Source organism: Parasteatoda tepidariorum, chromosome 7, assembly GCF_043381705.1.
Source record: "Parasteatoda tepidariorum isolate YZ-2023 chromosome 7, CAS_Ptep_4.0, whole genome shotgun sequence".
NCBI lineage: Eukaryota > Metazoa > Arthropoda > Arachnida > Araneae > Theridiidae > Parasteatoda > Parasteatoda tepidariorum.
Window position 1 is genome coordinate 19,216,068 of NC_092210.1, and position 19,977 is coordinate 19,236,044.

Here is a 19,977-nt window from a genome sequence, read left to right on the forward strand (position 1 = left end):
TGTAATATAATTTTTCTGAAACAATTAAGAATATTTTTCTTCAAGCCACCACTAATTTTGAGTGCAAAACACAATTATATTTTTATATTTATAACCATATGATAAAACTGTATTACAGTGACATAGCTTAATGCTGATGCGATTCAAGCTTCCACACAGTCGCTGTTTGCAAGTATTATATTCACAAAATATAAGCAGAAGTAGAAATGTATTGAAATTTCAAGTTACGAGTTGAATTTGTTTGACACCTTATACAATCTTTTTACAAACACCCATTCTGTCTATGTGAGTAAATACTATGCATTTCTTTCTTTTACACTTGTTTCCATGGATACAAAAGTTGTATGATCTGGTTCCAGTAGAAACAAGTGGCATTCTTAGTTTTTGCGCAGTAACTCACAGAACTCATTGACTCACTTTATTCTCTATAAGAAGTAAAAAGAGAATGAAGATACGAGAGGAAGGAGTTACTGGCTATTTTGTTTTCTTTTATAATCAAATTTTGGCAGTTTTTTTATTACCCTTTTATTAATTTTTTTTTTACAAATTATTTCCTCGTACCTAAAGTAACAATCAAAATTTTGTCCAAAAGTCAGAAATCTTTCACCAAAATCAAAAGAGTTGGTAGGTATTCACCTTTTCCTGTATGCTAAAATTATTTATAATAAAATTGAATTTAAAACATATTTTCAAAATAGAACCAGATTATTTTAATAAATAAAGATAATATTGTTACTATTAATAAAAAAAATTTAATTCTATCTCATTGATCATTGCTTGGAAAAACTATCCACTACTACTTCCTGTCAACTAGCACTTCTTTGATTTTTCTTTCTCTAATGATAGATAGTTTCACTAAATACCTTTTATTTACACAGTTTCGTGATTTATTAATAATAGAAGACATGCTTATTTTAAAACATATAGCTTTTTCTTATTATTATGATTTACATTTTAAGAAGTCTATTAAATATTTTAACATTTATGAAGAGTATGTTTCTAACAATTTGATTGTGTATTTATATTCAGGTGAACAAGTTTGTACAAAGAACATTTAATTTGGAATATAATTTAATTTGGAATTTTGTGATTTATTAATAATAGAAGATATGTTTCTTTTAAAACATATAGCTTTTTCTTATTATTATGGTTTACATTTTAAGAAGTGTAATAAATATGTTAATATTTCTGAAGAGTATGTTTCTTACAATTTGGGTATTTATATTCTGGAGAACAAGTTTGTTCAAAGAATATTTAATTTGGAATATAAAACAAGATTGAAATCATGTATACAACCTTATTGTTTGCATTATAAAGAAATTCTGAGAACTAGATACCAAGTGCTTAATATTTTTTCCTTCGATTCTACAACTTTAACTTTTAAGCAATGATAAAAAAGACATAAATAAATATATACATCTTGTCAGAAAATTTTTATTAAAATTTATAACTGACAATTAATTTTATTTGATATAAATAAAATTAAAATTATGCATACTTATAAAGTTATGCATTTAAAGATTGAATGTAAACTTTAACGACGAAAGATTATTATTGGGCACTGAGCACAAATAGAACATTACATACTAAAAAGTAAAGACATTAAACAGAGTCATAAACTACACTTGTCCAAAAAAAAAAAAAAAAAAAAAAAAAAAAGAAGAAGAAGAAAAAAGGAATGACAATGGCATAGAAGATTGCAAATTATTAAGAAAAACAGCTAATATTTTATTACCTCACTACCACTTTTGACAGATTCATTATCCAAAAATGCAGCATTGGCTATTACATCCGGAGGAACTTTACCAGGAAGATCATTATAATATTCAGGATCTTCCCTCGGTGCTATCAAATTTCCATTTAGATGAGAAGCTTGATGTCTGAAAATTGTTAAAAATATTCAATTCATTGATTTTGGAATATAAAAGTAGTTCAATGATATTATTAATAAAATTTAAAAGAATAAAACAAGTAAAAACTATTTATCTCTAAAACTTTATAAATATGTTTATTCCCAGTTTACTGGTTGAAAAAATATAATAAAAATATATAAATCTGCGTACAATTGATGTTTAATAAATATAAGAACATTTTTAACAGAAAAACATAATAAACAATTAAAACCCAATATATTAACATAGATTAAAAATTAATTATGAGAAAGATAAACACCAATAAAATTGCAGAACTTAATTGAGCGATACTAATTTAAAAAGATTATTGAAAAGAAAAATTTTTGAACACCAATTATCAAATCATCCTTAAAAAATTAACAAACCATATCTAATTAAAATTAATCCACACTCATTAAGTCAATAACTAAAGAATAAAGCTTTTATCAACAAACAAATAAAAATAAATAAATCAAGAACAAAAATGTAATATTTATATTCTTTTGCTATAAAATAAATTAATCATCCTAAAATATGAAACAAAGCTTCAAGAAAACAAAAATAAAATTAGAAATTATTAAATCAATAAAATAAAAGAACAATTTTTCAACATCTAAGTAATTCCAAAAAAATAATAAAAAGAACAGAATTAATAAAAATACTATACAAATATTCTGTATTTAATTGAAGTTTAATAATATTTAATCAACTGATGAACATTTTTAAGTATAGAGAACAAAAGCGAAAAAAAAAAACCCAATAAAAATGCAGTGTGTCAATAGATTTTCTATTGGCACAAAGAAAAAAATGAATCATAAAAAGAATGGATAAATTGATAGAAAGTACAAATTATGATGGTAAAACCCACAAAATTAAAAAATATATATTTAAGAAAAATTATTTTAATGATAAATACCTAACGAACACATAAAAAAACTAGCGAAAATATATAGGTTCATTGATGTTATTCATTTAATTGAAATTGAGCCAAATTATAGTTAACTAAAGATTTATTAAAATCACCAAATTAATTAAAATAAAACAAAATTAATGATTAAAAAATGCAATATATTTCATACCTAAATATATGGAAAAATATATATACTATAAAGAAAACTCATTTATCAAATAAAACCAAAACCACGAAAACCTCGCACGTTAGACGGACGGCAAGGGTACTCTAACCCTTGATCCCTCTACCACTGAGAATATTTTACATCAGCAATTTGTTAATAATGGCCAATTCGGGAAAAACGGAATTTTTTAAATCCTTCATTGCAAAGTGTGAATTGCAGTAGAAAATGGAACAATGAAATCCAGCAATTTGATAGGGTGTCAAATTTTCTAACGATTCCCGGTTTTGGGTTAAAATTATGTTTCTCCCTGATTTTTTTTTTGCTCTTATTTTCCCTGACAATTCCCAGTTTTCCTGATATTCCCGGTGTTTACAAACCCTGTGTACAGAATATCCTGCAGACAAAACATGGCTCAAAATTTCTAGCAGATAAATTACCATGGGGCATTATCTTTTATGAACAATATACTATTAGTATTTGATACACATCAGAGTTTGCCCTAAAAGTAGATAGATAATTCATTTGTGGATAATCAGGATTTAACTGCTGCAGATTGAAAAATTTCTTAAATAATTATTTAAGAATTTAGGCAATACTCTGGCAAAGGAGTTATTACCAAACTTATTACTACAGTACATATATTAGTTAAATAGTTACCTATTACAATACCAGTGGCATTTTACCACAATTTGGCAATTATTCTATGGCCCCATGAAATGGAGTAATATTAGATTTATGCATTTAGATTACTACTGAATTTAAAACAATAAATAAAATCTTTAAAATAAACACTTAAATAAATTCATGATGTCTTTAAACATGCATATGAAGAGAATTCTTACAATTCAGTTTCATTCCTGGTGGCAGGAGTTTTCTTTAAAAATTGTTTATAGCGCAGTTCAAATGCTTGTCCTATAGTAGTAATGACATCTTGGGCAAGTCCACCACCGCATTCAAGAACAAAACATGCACGACCATAGCGTTGGTCTTTGGCAACATAAGAAACAAAATCCATTGTATCCTACAAAAAAAATATCAAATAATTGAATATGTAATACTGAGTAACAAATCATTTTATTATTTAAAACTTATTAATTATGCAATTTTATTATTATTTTATTATTTATTTTTATGAGATTTACTTGAATTGTCAAGTCTTAATGTTACAAATCTAAACCTTACTATCACTGGTGTATTTATAGTGGATTTTATAATATAAGAACAAGGTTGGCAAATTTCTGCCGAGGTGGTTAAAACCGCTGGTAGAAACCGGTTAAAACCAGCATGGCAGAAACTGGCAAAAATTCAGAAAATAACATAAAAGTAAGTACAGAGACTGACATACAATGGATAATTCATAGGAAAAACAATTAAATGTTAAACAAAGTACAATTTATTTACAAAATTATCAGCATTCAAAATCAAATATTACATTGTTTGCACTCTGCAGTAATCTATAATGAAAGATAAGTTTTGATGTAGTTTCTAAACCTAAACAATTTCTCAATTTGCTATGGAACGAACGAGAAATTTGAGAAAATCCTCTCAGAACTAGCAGGCATTGCCATCAAGGAACAAGCAAGATTTGTGAAAATTTCATCTATTGCATATTTTTTTAAAACTAGACCACCATGTAGCAGCTGGGGTAGTGGTCAAAACTTGACTGGAAAAATAAGTTTCAGGAAATGGGGCGATTTGTTTTGCAAAGCTATGACATAAGGTACAAAATCTGGGTTAATATTCCCGAGTAAAATTCTGGCACTTTCTTCTTTAGCACATGATAATTACAATCCCAAATACTTTGGATGCAGCATAAATGCTAGCAAATGATAATCAGTAACTGCCTGTTTAAATCTGTATGTAAACAAAATGTCATTAAGCAATTACTAGAACTAATATAGAAGTTTTTTTAGTTTCTGCCAGTTTTTACTGGTCATAACCAGTTTCTGTCGGCAGAAAGACAACCCTGTATAAGAATCTATTGGAGCATTCGACAGAAATTTCAACTATTGTAAAATAGAAAAAATCTCAAAATATTTGATATTTTGAGTAGCAGAAAGTGTTTCCTAATATTATAATAAATGCCTTATTCATAATAGCCATTTATTTTTACTAAAGCTAGTGACTGATGTGGAATACTTAGGAAATTAAAGGCAGTGAACTTTTTAATCAACAAAACAAGTTTGAATATTTTTTCTTTTGAAATTAACCAGAAAATTTAATAAATATGGAGGGGGGGGGAAGCTCATTTTTTTGAGCACAATGGAGGGGGGAAAAAACCTACAATTAAAAAATTTCTTTTAATTTTGCTCAGAATAATAAATAAAGGAGAGATTAAGGGATTAATGTGCTGTATTATTACATAAAAGTAAAAAAAAAAAAAAAAATACATAAAAAAAACATGAAAATATAATTTATACTTAGTTGATTTAATTTTAAAGGTTTATATGAATTAAAAAATCAAACAAATAAACAAGCAGAATAAGCAATCAAGGTTTAATTTTCAGAAATAAAATTTTCTGACTCTTTCAGGTTTTACAGGAAAATTCCCAGGGCTCGAAAAAACTCAGAAATTTTACCCGTCCTCCGTTAAAACTAACCCGTCGCTTCGAAATAAATAAAAATATAATTTTCTCCTATTTATTACAAACNACGGCTTGTCCAACAATGCACCCGTCCTCCGTTGAAACTAACCCGTCGCTTTGAAATAAATAAAAATAAAATTTTCTCCTATTTATTACAAACATTTATATAAATTGCACAATGAATTAGTCGTTACTAGGATTACATTATACAGTAATAAAAGAAATACTAGGTTACTAATAGTAACCTAGTATTTCTTTTATGAAATAATTTAAATGACAAGGGTCAAGTTATCTGGAATGTCAAGTTATCCGAGGGTACTGCGTTTTTTAAATGAATCAAATATGACGTTTGCCAGTTCCACAATCAAGCCAATGATTTACAGAGGTTTCTGAACAGAAATCTGAAAGGGGTTTTCCATTTAGGTAGATGTTCATAATTGCTTTTAAAGCTTCTTGTTTAAGACCAGTACGTATTGTGTTTTTTTGTAAGTTTATTGCTGTAAAGCCCCTTTCAACCGCTGCAATACTCCCAGACAGAGAAAACATCAATATATGCGCAGTATGTTGCTGTGTTGTGGGTCATTTTGCTGCCTTGTAACTTACAAGACTCTTTGTAAGATAACAAAAATTGAAAATGTATCACGAACATTAACGGGAAAATGGCCGTCCGCGCGGACGTCGGATTCGAGAAATTCGTTGTCCGCGGAGAATTTCTGACCGTCAAGGACGGGCTGTTTTTCGAGCCCTGAAAATTCCTACAAAATTTAAGAACATATTTTTGCTATACATTACAATATTTAATAAGAAATATAAAGCTTTTATTAAAAAGTAACAACGCTTACTTTTTAATAGAAAATATGTCAATCATTGAGCTTTAATAGAAATACATTAGAGGGTATAATTTTAAGATGTAGATTTCATGTTAATCAAATTAAAAATAAAAACAATATTTCAGATAAAAACTGCAAAAATTTAAAAACAATGTAAATAATTTGTCAACATGGATATTATAGCCAACATATATTTTCCTTTGATTAAGAACAAAAATGAATTTACACGGAGAGCTTAATTTTAAAAATAAATTATTACCAGCCTCGAATAGTATCATTTGACTGAAAATCTGAATATAATCAAGAAATTTTTTTAGCAAGAAATTGTTAAATAAATATCATTTTGTATAAATTAAAATTTTATTAAATCTAAGAAAAGTTAAGCATCTTGCAGTAGGTTTTTACAAGAAATATTGGATATTAGACTCATTTACTATGACTTTTATTGGCTACTTGTTAAAAAAAATTTTTAAAAAATCATCAAATCGAATTCAAGGTTTTTTTAAACCCACAAAAACCCTGATAAATTTAAAGAACAAAGAAAAATTCAAAACTCACAGCATCACCGCCAGAGGCAAATGATATTTTTGGCATCTCATGATAGGCTATCACCTGCAAATAAAAGAGTTTGAAAAATAAATATTCCAAGATAATATACAAAGAGATAATATGCATAAAATACAAGAGGAAAGAGAGATAATATACATAAAATACAAGAGGAAAGAGAGATAATATGCATAAAATACAATATTTTAGTACTAAAATCAAATAACTTAAAGAATGGTGTTACAGAAATAACTAAATGTTGACACAAAATGAGCACTCACATCTCCAGTTTCCATAGATACAAGATTCAAATAAGAACTAGTTATAGTTAGACTAACATTAGCACCAGCATGATCCATATTTGGTTTTTCAGCAAGCATTTTTACTATTCTTTTATCGATCTGAAATGAAAAATAAAATAATAAAAATTTTAAATAATGTAATTGTTATTGAATGAAACGTCAAACACAATGGTTTAAAATCATTATTTACTTTTCTTTTTTTATCAGGAGTTTTTAAGCCAGCTATTTCACACAATTTTGTAATGCATTCTCTGAAAAAGTAAGATTTCTTTTATTAGACATTTTTTCAACAATTAACAAATAACTTCAAAAATTAAATGTCGCGAAAAAAATTAGCTAAAATGACAACATTCTTTAAAAGATTATTTAGTATAATCAAAAATTTTATCTCATTTTCTATTCTCCAAACTATGCTAATTTTTATTAGTAGATACATTTTCTTAAAACTTTTTTAAGTTTTTAGAGACATTTCTAATTTATATATTTGTAATTTAAGATGTATTAATTTTATTTTTCACAGTTTATTTTTTGGTTTAGGCTTCATAGTTTTTTAGGTTAATAATTATGATTAACCAATTATTGCATTATTTTCTTAAGCATATACATTTTTCTTTAATTAGAACCCAAGATTTGACTACAAGTTACATTTCATCTTGACAAACTACATAGCCTATTAACATTAGTATATATTTTCTTCCTGGACAAGAAATTATTTTGATAAAGGAGTTTTTATTCATTTGATTGTACTCATATTTAACAAATTCAGGAGTATAGCTAAAATATCATCCTTAAATATCCCACATATTGCGCTTTGAGTGGTCACCATTGTTTGAAAGACGAAAATAAGAAACACAATTCCCTGTATTTTCTCAGTTTTTCTCAGTTCAAAGCGCAATATCCCACATATTGCGCTTTGAGTGGTCACCATTGTTTGAAAGACGAAAATAAGAAACACAATTCCCTGTATTTTCTCAGTTTGTAAAGAAAAACTCAAAATTCCCTGTTATCTTAGGTGATTTTTAAATTCAATGCATTTTCCAGGTTTTCCCTGTTGAGTGGCAACCCCAGAGTTAAAAATAACTATCCAGTATTAATGTCTACATTTCATGAAATATTAATTAGAATTAATATTTTTTATGCGACAGAAAGCCTCCCATCAAATCTCATGCTACCTGTGATGCCAAAATTGGCATTACATATTTCCTACCTTTTAAAATATCGTTAATTACTTAAACTTATTTTATTAATTAAATTATACTTAAATTAAATCAAAGAGTTAATCTTTTAAAGCGAACATAAAATATTTTATTATTTTAATATCGATCATAGTAACGACTAACTTTTTATTTCAATTCTAATGTAGACTCATTAATTCACTGCCGCTCCTAATTGAAAACAAAAGTCTATTTATAACTCTTTATTATTAATTTCTTTACTCAAATATGTTTCAGTTACAGGGTTATTTTAATTCCCATAGTTTTGTTGGTGACTCATGATTGGCAAAGTATTTTCAAACCCAATATTGATTATGCGGAGTTGGCTTTGTTTTGGTTATGTTATATTTTGATAATTCGCCAATTTTGGATCTCCTATCCACGCTTCTCCTGTGTTCGTTGGGAACAAATACATTTACTTTCAATTTCAAAATTTGTGGCTACTGCAGTCTTTTTTTAGTTATGATTTGTATTTTATATATGGCCATTTTTAAAGTTACAAATTCTTGCTTAATAAATCAAATTTTTACTTAAACGATTTTTATTAATTCCTGGAGACGATCATTTTGTTACGGTCATAAAATAAGAGGTGTTGGTAGCGGCCAAGAAAATCCATGATGAGTTTTATACTACCACTATATGCTAATATGGCGATTATTGTCATCAAACTACCTTATACAGTACCCTTCCAAAATATTAGGGACACTTAAAATTTCTAAAAAATTGTCATTTCTCAAAGTGTCATAACTTTTTCAAAAATGATTCAATTTTCATAAAAATTTCAGGATATCATGTTCAGGTCTTCTACTTTCACCTAAAAATTACTAATTTAATTTATCTCAATTTTTTTCAAAAATTTGCACATTTGAAGAAAGCAATTTTTAAAAAAAAAATTCTGACAAGTAGCTACTTTGTAACAAAATTTCTTGCATAAAAATTATTATTTACACATAAAAGTACAAGTCATTAACTTTAAAACGCGCTAAAGTAAATGACTTTATGATTTTTTTGACCGAGGTATGAGATTTTGAAAATTTTTTGTCATTTATAGTGAAAATGAAATTATTGTGAATTCGAAAATTTATTTAGTATTTATTCTTCAGCTTAAAGAGATCAACCTATTAACTATTTTCTATTGAAAATTTGTTAGCTATCAATTATTTATTTGTTACGTAAGGTTCGCATAAGTTTATATTTATCACAGTTGCGAAAAGTTTAAATTTTGCATAAAAATAGGTGGCAAAATAAAGTTAAATTTCCTAAAAATTTCTTGAGTCGTTTTTTAAAATTGTTATTGCAAATTTATAAATAATATTCTTGTTTGTAATAATGTTTTAAATAAAAAACTTAATTAATCCGAATAAGAAAGTTGCAAAAAAATAATTATAAATACTAAATAATTTTCGAATTCACAATAATTTTGCTTTCACTATAAATTACAAAAAATTTTCAAAATCTCATATCTCGGTCAAAAAAAAAACGTAAAGTCATTTACTTTAGCCCGTTTTAAAGTTAATGACTTGTACTTTAATGTGTATATAAAAATTTTTATGCAAAATTTTTTTTTACAAAGTAGCAACTTGTCAGATTTGACATTTTTTAAAAATAAAAAATTGCTTTGTTCAAATGTGCAATTTTTTGCAAAAAAATAAGATAAATTAAATAAGTAATTTTTAGATGAAAGTAGAAGACCTGATTATGATATCCTGAAATTTTTATGAAAATTGATTCATTTTTGAAAAAGTTATGACACTTTGAAAAATGAAAATTTTTTAGAAATTTTAAGTGTCCCTAATAATTTGGAAGGGTACAGTAGCTAAATAAAATAATGAATTAATATTCAAGATATGGTATCTAGTTCACACTTTCATATAGATTTTTTCCAATGCCATGGTGATTGTGACTTGAAGAAAGCTTGAAATTGAAGAAAAATTTTAAAGCACAATAGTTAGTTTTAAAAAAAATGCTCTGACAAAAATTAAAAGGACTATACAAATTTATTGACAAATCTTATTTTCACGATAAATTTTGCTATTTTTTAATATAACTATTAATTATATAAAATTTGTAAAACTAACTTAAAACTATGCAAAGTTGTTTTTATTTTCATAAACTTATGTCTATTAGATAAACACAGAAAAAAAAATTACGAGAATTTTTCAGTTAATGTATGTTAATAATTGATAAGAACTAAATAACCTTCATTGTTTATAAGGTAACAGTGACACTTAAACTGTGAATATACTGTGATTCATACTATTGATAACAAAATTTAAAAAAAAAACAAAATAAAATTCAAAACATCATATTTAACTCATTAATGCAAACCATTTAATAATGAAAATGTGATACTTTGTAAGACTATTGTTATAAATATTTTAAACATAAAAAAATAAAATTTGAAATAAACAGTTGTATATTATATACATATTAATGCTTACAAATTAAGGCGATTTTCTAACATACTTTGACAAATTTTTGTTAAATATAAAAAAATATCAAGAAATTAAAAATTTCAAGCAAATATATTACATTATATCACAATATAGTAAATCATACATATAATAAAAAGTCATAATAGTCACAATAAAAGTTATAATTAAAGCCCGAATTTTGATAGCCTAAAAAATCTCATTAAATGCAGTTTAAAAATGTCCTTAAAACTACCCTAATATTTAAATGCAGTATTTAACAAAGAAAATGTTTTCCTATTTAAAACTGCTTTCATTTGTGCCAAATGTAAAAAAAAAATCAATACATGTTCTTCATACATTTAAGTTTAGAATAAACGTCACATGCTAAAAAAGGAAGAGGTATTATCTCATTAGCATAAAATAAAAGAATTTATCAAACACTTAAAAAGTACAATTAAATGCAAAAAAAATGTTCCAAACTTTAAATTAAAAAAAAAAAATACCCAAAAAGTGAATAAATGTCCAAAAATGCAAAAGTCATAAAAATTTGGACCTTAGTCATAATAGTAGTCATTAAGATTTTAGAAAACAAATAAATACTTTGCTATGAGAGATCTTGTATCAAAATCTAAGCTCTTCATAGAAGTATTGACTTCCAGGCATCCTATATACTAAAATTGAAAAATAAATATAAATAGATAAAAAAAACACAAAAATAACAAAAACAAATAGATGAAGAATGCATAAATCAGAGGGGTATTCTCAAAAACACACGCTAATTGCATACATTGTTTTTTTTTTTTTTTAATTATCTTAATTTTTTTTAATATCTTTATCTTTAATTTCCTTATGAACTGCAATTATTTTAATAATTTGGAACAGCACCATTAGCTTTGCTTTTGAAACTCACTCACGCATACCCAAAATTGTTTGGACAAGAAGACAAAAAAGCCTAAATTAAAGTTCACTGCTGGCCACAGGGCGAGTAAATGTGACAAATCACAAAATTGATAAAATAGCTAAAACTTTTTATCAGTCGCCACCAGGTCTCCGTTTTTTTAGGTCGAAAATGCATGCATGCACTCAATGTGCATTTTATTTATTTTTTTATAAATATGAAATTATTATGAGTATTTTATTACTGTAAAATCTCCCGTTACGAACACTCCTGCAAAGCGAACACCTTTCATAAAGGACATATTTTTAATTAACTGTGAATCTTTATTATGAATAACTTATTATGTACTTTCTCTAAAAACAGACACTCCCATAACCAGACACGGACAGTAATTTATGCCTTGAAATGTTATACTCTATCACTACAAACCGGACAACAATTTTTCTAAATTAAAAAAAAATATATTTCTGCTTTAAACTCCAAGAAAGCAAATATGCAACTTTCCACCATCTTTTAAAGCATGTAATTTTTTTACCTTAAATCCACAACTAAAAATATTACGCTATTTCACTACAAAATTATCAATACGTCTCCTTTTTACATGCCTTTATCTATGCAAAGAAAGGAGAGAACATTTTACTACTCATGTGAAACATTACAGACAGTGGCATGTTTTGATCTGATCAATACTGGTTATGAGACCCCACAAGCTGATAGGATGCCTTAAATGCTCTCAATTTATCTTCCCCACTGAAAATTCCTTTCTATATATATTCAATTTGGAGTCAATTGATTTGGATTCAATTTGATAGGGAGGTGTAAACCTAATAATCAAACCATCTGATAAAGTGACATAGGACTAAAGCACCTATTTGGTATCATATGAATATCTATGTAAATAAGAAAAACATACTCATTTTTCTGTAACTACATCTAGAATTATGTATACATATATATCAGTATAGAAATGTAAGTTTTGATACATTTTTTTTTGTATTGAGAAAAGTATTTTTTTGAAGTTTAAATAAATATCATTGCAAATAGTTATTGCAGATTATTTAACTCTTTCTATATCATTGCAATTGTTCTAAAAAACAATTTACGGGGTTAAACTTCGTTATTACTTGTTAAAATTTTCTCCTTAACGTCTGGCAGGTGGCGCAGTGCCGCAACTGTTGTGTCTGTTTTGTTTTTGCAAATGTAAGAAAGCGTAGAGGTGCGCGCAAATGAGCCTGTGCAATTATGATATCTGTAAATATTGTTGTAAATAAATAATTAATATAATCAAGCTCTTACTTCCTCTTCCCCCCCAACCGAGCTACTCGACACCTGAACAAATGAAATGGGATTACAACATACTGTACCCTTCCCGTAAAGGGACACTTTTGTTACTCCCAAGACTGTCTGTTTAGCCAAGGTTTCAGTGTATAGTCTAAAAAGTACTTTATTTCATGCTTGTTTCTTAATATTTTTTTTATTCATTTTAAAAATATACCTTGTAATGTTTACTGTATTTTGAAAAATGCTTTACGTTGTTAATATTGACAGTTTTTTTGTTTAATCATTTAACATACTCAATTTTTAAAATATGAGGTCACGTTTTAAAAAGTGACCACTGTTAAAAGTGCTACAGCTAGCCAGTGGCTAGTAACAAAATTTCCTAACTTTCCCTTATAGTGAGCCATGAAATGTTTTTAAAAAACATATAGAGGTTCGCCCAGGGGTGACTACAAGCTATATTCTTCGAGTAAGTCCTTTTCAGTGATATTATTTTAGTTTTTCGCAGGTCGCAGCCTTGAAGTTGCCAAGACTTCGCAATTATTCTGCCATAGATCAGGATACACAAATCTTCCAGGGACAAACACAAAGTTTTAGTAGAGTAACTTGGCATGGCCTATAACACTGTTTCCATTACAGTTATATAAACAAATATTGAAGTGAAAAAATAATTTATAAAATAAAATATTGGATATGTAGTCATAGTCATACATACTCTGACACCATAAGCAATTCCGCTGTCAGCTATTTTTTGATCTGGATGCAACCATCCACGGATTGGTTTGTTTATAAAATTTCCACCTTGATTCCAATCTTCCATTTTGTATTAAGTTTAAATACAACTTCAGTGAAACAATAAGGAAAAACACGAAAAAAAATCAAGCCATTTCATCTAAGAGAAATTAATAATGAATTGTCTTTATAAAGTTAAATTAGAACATCAAGTAAGAATGTTTATTGAAAAAGAAAAACAAGTTGTAAATAACAACTATAAAATAGAAAAATTTAAAAGAGAAAATTTGTTAGAATGTCTCTGGTTACATCAATATTTTTAAAAATAAATATTAATTGATGATTTCATTTGACGAACACAATGAACTACATTCTTTATTTATCACTTAAAAAATACAGTGATACTGGACATGTAAACTTCATAAGTAAACTTTCATTTCTTTATAAATTTAAATACATAAATTATATATACACATATAATTATTAAAATTTTTAAATGATTACTAACCTTTTAAATTCTATCAACACTACCTTATCGATCGATTGGCAGTGCATAGCAATAGGACATGTGTGTTGCCATAGGAAACAGGATGCCCCTTCAAGGCAAGTTTTTGCGCATGCGCAGTTTACTATTGATAAACGCTTCCTCCCTGTCCGTGGTACACGATTACACTCATTTCAAGAATGCGACTAATAAAAACTTATCAAGAAATAATAAAAGATTACTAAAAGGGTATTGTAATTATATTTTATTCAATGTAAGATTTTCTGCCTTTTCACTAGAAATTTGTATTGTAATTCCTTAATAGTTGAATGACCATTTCTTAAAATTAATTGATGAACATTGAATAAACAAAAAGTATTGCAAGAATCTACGCTTAATTTCTTACCTATAATCTTTATTTGATGTTAAAACGTGTAATGACTGGTGATTAAGACGTTAAATTGGAACAATTGCGAGCAGAAATCTGAATAAATTGAGTATAGTTTTTAAATGCAAATATATTTATACAATTCTTAGTATTTAACTATTATCATTCAATAAAATACAGAGAAAAGGCAGCAATAAATATGAATGAAATAAAATATATTTACAACTCATAATTCTAAGATAGCTTTCCTCCTTCGTTCACTAATTTTTCATTGACTCAATAAAGTATTCACGTGAATACTTAATTAAAAATACATCAGTAATATTTCATGAAAACAATAAAATGCGACCCAAGCATACATGCGACGAAATTTTTGAGTGACAAATAAAGCATGCTACCCAATTAGTGTATGCTATAATGTAGATTTGAGGCACTATTTATTGAGTGTAGGTTAATTTTTTTCACCCTTTTTTTATTGACTCAATGAAATATTCACAGGATTGCTTAATGAAGAATTCATAAGAAATATTTCATGAAACAATATATTAAAGCAATAATACGTCGTACTCTAAATCTTATGTTATCAAAAGTCAAATTATTGTTTTAATTTTTTTTTATTTTCATAGAAAAAAAACAAATAATCTTTAGAGTTTCATGTTTTTTATTTCTGAAAATTCTTTTGGAATGATATATTTAAAATCTAGCCTTTTTTCGTTAATTAATTTTACTTGATGAAATATTTATTAAAATATCATTCAAAAATGATATAAGTTGATTTTTTTAAAAAATTTTATTTTAAATTTCATAAATGAAATTCTTTTATTTAAAATATTAATTTCTTGTAAAAGTATCATAATTCATTAACCAATTCACGTAACTTATTAACATATATATATGGGATATGTATAGTAATTACTTTTTTATGTATATTAATTATTTTCAACACAATGTTCCCTTCTTTTTACTACTAAAAATATTCCAAAAACAGAAAATTCAAATATATTAAAAAAAAACTAATACCACTAAATTTTACCTTATTAATTTAAAATTATAGTTTCTTTACGAAATGTTAATTTAAGTACTTAAAAATGTTTCAATTTTCATAATACATTTGTTTTCAACTCCAATTTCTTAAACTTCTTCCATATTGAATTTTTATTCTCTTTCATTTAATAAATAACAAAAAAGTGTTACAAAACAGAAATTACAGAGTATTTGTTAGTGTGTATTATATTTGTGTATTCTGTTAATAGATGACAGCACCAGTCATTTAAAATTAGGAATAATAGTTGCTTTCTACTGAGTGGAGACGGATATTGTCAACAGATGACAATGAGATGTGATAGCGTATAGTGTCAACAGATGACAATGAGATACACAAAAATTTAACCATCAGTAAATTGGTGGACCATGCTGATTGGTAATCAGGTGGACCATCAGTAAATTAAATTAAATATCTAGGGGGGGGGGGAGGTTAGACGGACGCTCTTACTTCGNTTTTTTTTTTTTTTTTTTTCTCTTCGTCATTTCTGAAGACTGAGCAAAGATGAGAAAGATTTCTCATACATTTGTATAAACTTTGTCCTTAGTTATTTGTTATTCTTTTAACTAGTAAAAGAACTTGATTGCATGTTTTAGATATTAAATTCACAAATAATACGATGGATCATTAACTGGAAAATAAATCCGAAATATTATATAATTATTCTTCATGTTTCTTTAACATTTATTATTAACACGTATGATAGTTAGCTCACCTACAACAATTTTTTGTTCCACATCAGTATGTTCCAAATATTCATTGTGGAGAATATTTGGGTTACATCGTTAGTCCACCTACAAAAAATCTTTGCCCCTTTTATTTACGAAAATAATTTAGATTAAAAACATTTCATATTGTGTCTACTATTTTTATTTATCTACATACTTTTTTATTCATTTTTAAATGCTTTCTAACTGAAATTCGACAAGTCATGGGAAAAAAAACTTCTTAAAATTGTCGGTAGTGAGTTTATTACGATAATTTCAATTTTGCTTTTACTATTATAATAATAATAGAAACTGAAAATAAAATTACATTCAGGAACTTGCCTGAAACTATTGCACTCTTTGTAAATTTGACAGCAAAATGTATTTCAGTTCAGAATAAAATTTATATTTTAACGCCTGAATGCTTTTTGATAAAAATCACTTGTATACACAATACAAAAAATTTATTTTGATCTTGTTTGAAATATCGATTGTTCAGAGATGCTTGCTTAATCTCTCATTGAGAGACAAATCATTAACCCTTTGGGACAGAAGAAACTTCTTCTCTTTTGTGTGTCCCTTTTATTTATACATTTTTTTATCTGATACTCCAATTACCAGTAAAAACATAGTTTTGTATTTTTTAAATATAAAAAAACAGTCTTATATAGTTAAAAAAAAATTCTGTTAGATTATCGGAATTAAATTTGCTCCAAAAAATAGAGAAAATTTGATCAATAATTGATTTTGTAAATTAAAGAAATTTCAATGATGAATGACTGTTTCTCTTAGAATTTAATGACAGAATTTAAATATTGATTTTCAAAAATAGCGAGAAAATGTTTTATATGCTGGGAATCGTCTCAGCTTTTTACAGAACAAAAAATATTTAAAACAAAAAGTAACATATCTTTTGCATATAAAGAGAAAAAATTTTTTAAAAAAGTATATAAAAAAAGGAAAAAAATTACTTTTATAAGAAGGAAAGAAATACATCCCACTCAATATCCCCTTCCCTTGATTAACAAATAATCGGAATCATATCTATCAGAATAGCGAGGAAAACTTTCATGATGCAAGGAATTGTTACCGCATCAGGTCTATAAAAAATATTAATTAAAATAAAAAAATAACTTCTTCCAGAAAAAATAAATAAATAAACACCTTTTAAAAAAGAAAGCTCCCCTTTATCTTAATTATTGAATCTGAATCATAACTGTTAAAATCGCGAGGAAAACTTTCTTAATGAAAGGATAATGCCTCGTAAGAAATTTCCCTTGTGAGGAGAGGAGTATTTGACCATGTCAACCTTCATCTATGAAAAGGTACCCCGACATAGAGTCGAGTTAACGTAGTTGTAATTTTGTAGTGGTAGATACGCTACACCCTATACATTTTCCTTGTTGAGGTAGTTTTTTCAACGGGACATTTTTTACCGGTACCTTTTTAGCCGGACCGTTTTTCCCACGTACCCTTTTTACTGGTACCTTTTTTCCGAACTTTTTTCACCACCAACCAAACTTTTGTCCGCAACCCAGAAGACAAGGAAACTTCTGGATCAAACATTAAGACTGCGGGGAAAGACCATTAGGCATTGTCAATGGTCTCTCCCCAAACTAGCCTTCCTGGAGGACTTTTTAATGGAACATTGGGGTGTCCAGTCCAAGCACTTGTTTTACTAAGAATTTTTCCTGTTGTCAAGTAATCCCCTCCATCACTTAAAAAAAAAGTAAGATAAAGAAATGCTTCCTACTCAAAAGTCTTTATCTCAGTTAGTGAAATTGAATAATCATAATTAATAATATTGATGTAGCAATAAAGGAAACGAAGGAAATAAAAATATGACCACCGAAGCCGACGTCTTCAGCGGGTACCGGCCCCGGTAGCCATAAAACAAAACCTTTTCTATTGAGGGGGAGGCAAATGCCTAAAGTAACACCCTCAGTACCCCGAAGGTTTTGTATAAAAGTTCAGGAAAAAACATGACATACAAAGACCCAATTTAGAAAAGAAACTCAAACAAATTCATCAGAAAATAAAAACTTAAAACTCACTTTAACCAGGTCAAACATCGATTTCATAAGCACACTGAATGATTATTTTAATAATAGTAATTGTTTCACTGATTATGAAATTTTGCATTATCAATTTCATGATTTTGATAATGTTACTCTTTTTATTTTAGATTTTATGGAAATTTAGAAAATAGACTTGATTTAGAAAACATTTACATTAGTAGTCTTAAAACTCTTTTTCCATATGGATTAAATAGTAAATTTAATGGGGAAGGTAATGTTAAAACTGAAGAATGTTGTATATAGGAAAAATTTAAAATTTTTGATTTTCCTGGTCCACTGCAGAAAGTGCTTGTTTGTTAGAAACATTGAGCAGTAAATCTTCGATTTCCTCATCCTCTTCTTCTGATAGTTCACAAGAAGCTTTCGTTTGAGAGATGATGATGATATCATTGTCATTCCACTGACTGCATCACTGTTACTGCATCATCTACGTTTATTAAGTCATGAAATTCCATGTCATCAAGCTTCATGAGTCCGGTCAATCTGTTCCAATCATTTTCGGTGTAGTTTTCAGCAGAATTAACGATATTGATTGTTTGACTTTTTTGTGATCTTTAATGAATTCAGACTTCTTGAAGCCATTCATTATCGTAGAGGATGACACATCATTCCATGCCTTGTCAGCCATTCTTAAAATTTCTTATTTTTTCGGAATATTTTTTTTAATTTTAGAAAAAAAAATTTACACTATTTATGGAAAAAAATTCAAGTTATCGAGGGATTAGAAAAAAAAATTTCGTGAAATCAAGTTCTTTTTAACATTGAGTGCATAGAATTTTTTTTTTCCTTCGAGATATCGAAAAATTCGTGAAATCGAGGTTCGAGTTTGCGAGGTTCGACTGTATAATAACAATATCAAAAATATTAAATTCCAATTTTGAAAACAATTATTACAGGTTAATCTTAATCTTTTGTCTCGACGTGGCCTGCGTGATGAATACAGCCTTGTTTCAAAATATTAAATGAATAATTAAATAAGCAGACGAGATCTCGGGAAAAAAATTAAAAATTCTTTCAAGCTCGATAAATTTATTCTTAAGTACTGAAGTAAACGCGTGTGCTAGAAACAAATATACGAGCTAACATAAGTTATTGAAAATTAAAGAAATACTATATTTAACTATCAGTAGTAGTTTTAAACACAAATATGCGTAATCCTATTTATCCAAGCGGCATCCCTCGAACCCCTTAGAGTTTGGAGTTAATATCAGTTACTTTGCACGGCAAATACCCACGGCGGAACAAAGACCAAATAACATCGAAATTAAAGCTTTCTTAACCCGCTCTGCACCACATCGTGGTTCGAGAGTGAAACGTCCTCTGACGGCAAATAACGCAGACGGAGGGAGCTGTAGTCCGAGGACTGCAATAACAACTGGTGCACTGAGTTTTTGATTTTAAGAATTTGTCTAGATATTATTAGGCACAGGTCTATGATTTTAGAAGCAAACTTTGATTTTAATACGTCCGATAGCGAGCTCCGAGGATTCCTTTGAGGAATACCAACAGGA

General features: G+C 27.4%; 1 protein-coding gene across 4 annotated transcripts in view; it reads right to left on the bottom strand.

Annotated features, from left to right (window-relative positions):
• The window catches only part of LOC107436767 (SHC-transforming protein 1), a 37,928-nt gene that overhangs the window by 8,406 nt on the left and 9,545 nt on the right, over window positions 1-19,977 (bottom strand). The window contains exons 1-8 of one of the 4 annotated variants that reach the window (XM_016048575.3): window positions 14,276-14,434; window positions 13,751-13,927; window positions 11,460-11,530; window positions 7,422-7,482; window positions 7,211-7,330; window positions 6,942-6,995; window positions 3,811-3,989; window positions 1,736-1,880 (exon numbers count right to left, since the gene is read on the bottom strand). In XM_016048575.3, the coding sequence (XP_015904061.2) occupies window positions 1,736-1,880; window positions 3,811-3,989; window positions 6,942-6,995; window positions 7,211-7,330; window positions 7,422-7,482; window positions 11,460-11,530; window positions 13,751-13,855 (735 nt within the window). In that variant the 5' untranslated portion in view covers window positions 13,856-13,927; window positions 14,276-14,434. Of the gene's footprint in view, window positions 1-1,735; window positions 1,881-3,810; window positions 3,990-6,941; window positions 6,996-7,210; window positions 7,331-7,421; window positions 7,483-11,459; window positions 11,531-13,750; window positions 13,928-14,275; window positions 14,435-19,977 lie in introns of those variants that run through there. The other 3 variants (XM_071183139.1, XM_016048576.4, XM_071183140.1) reach the window with 3 other exon arrangements.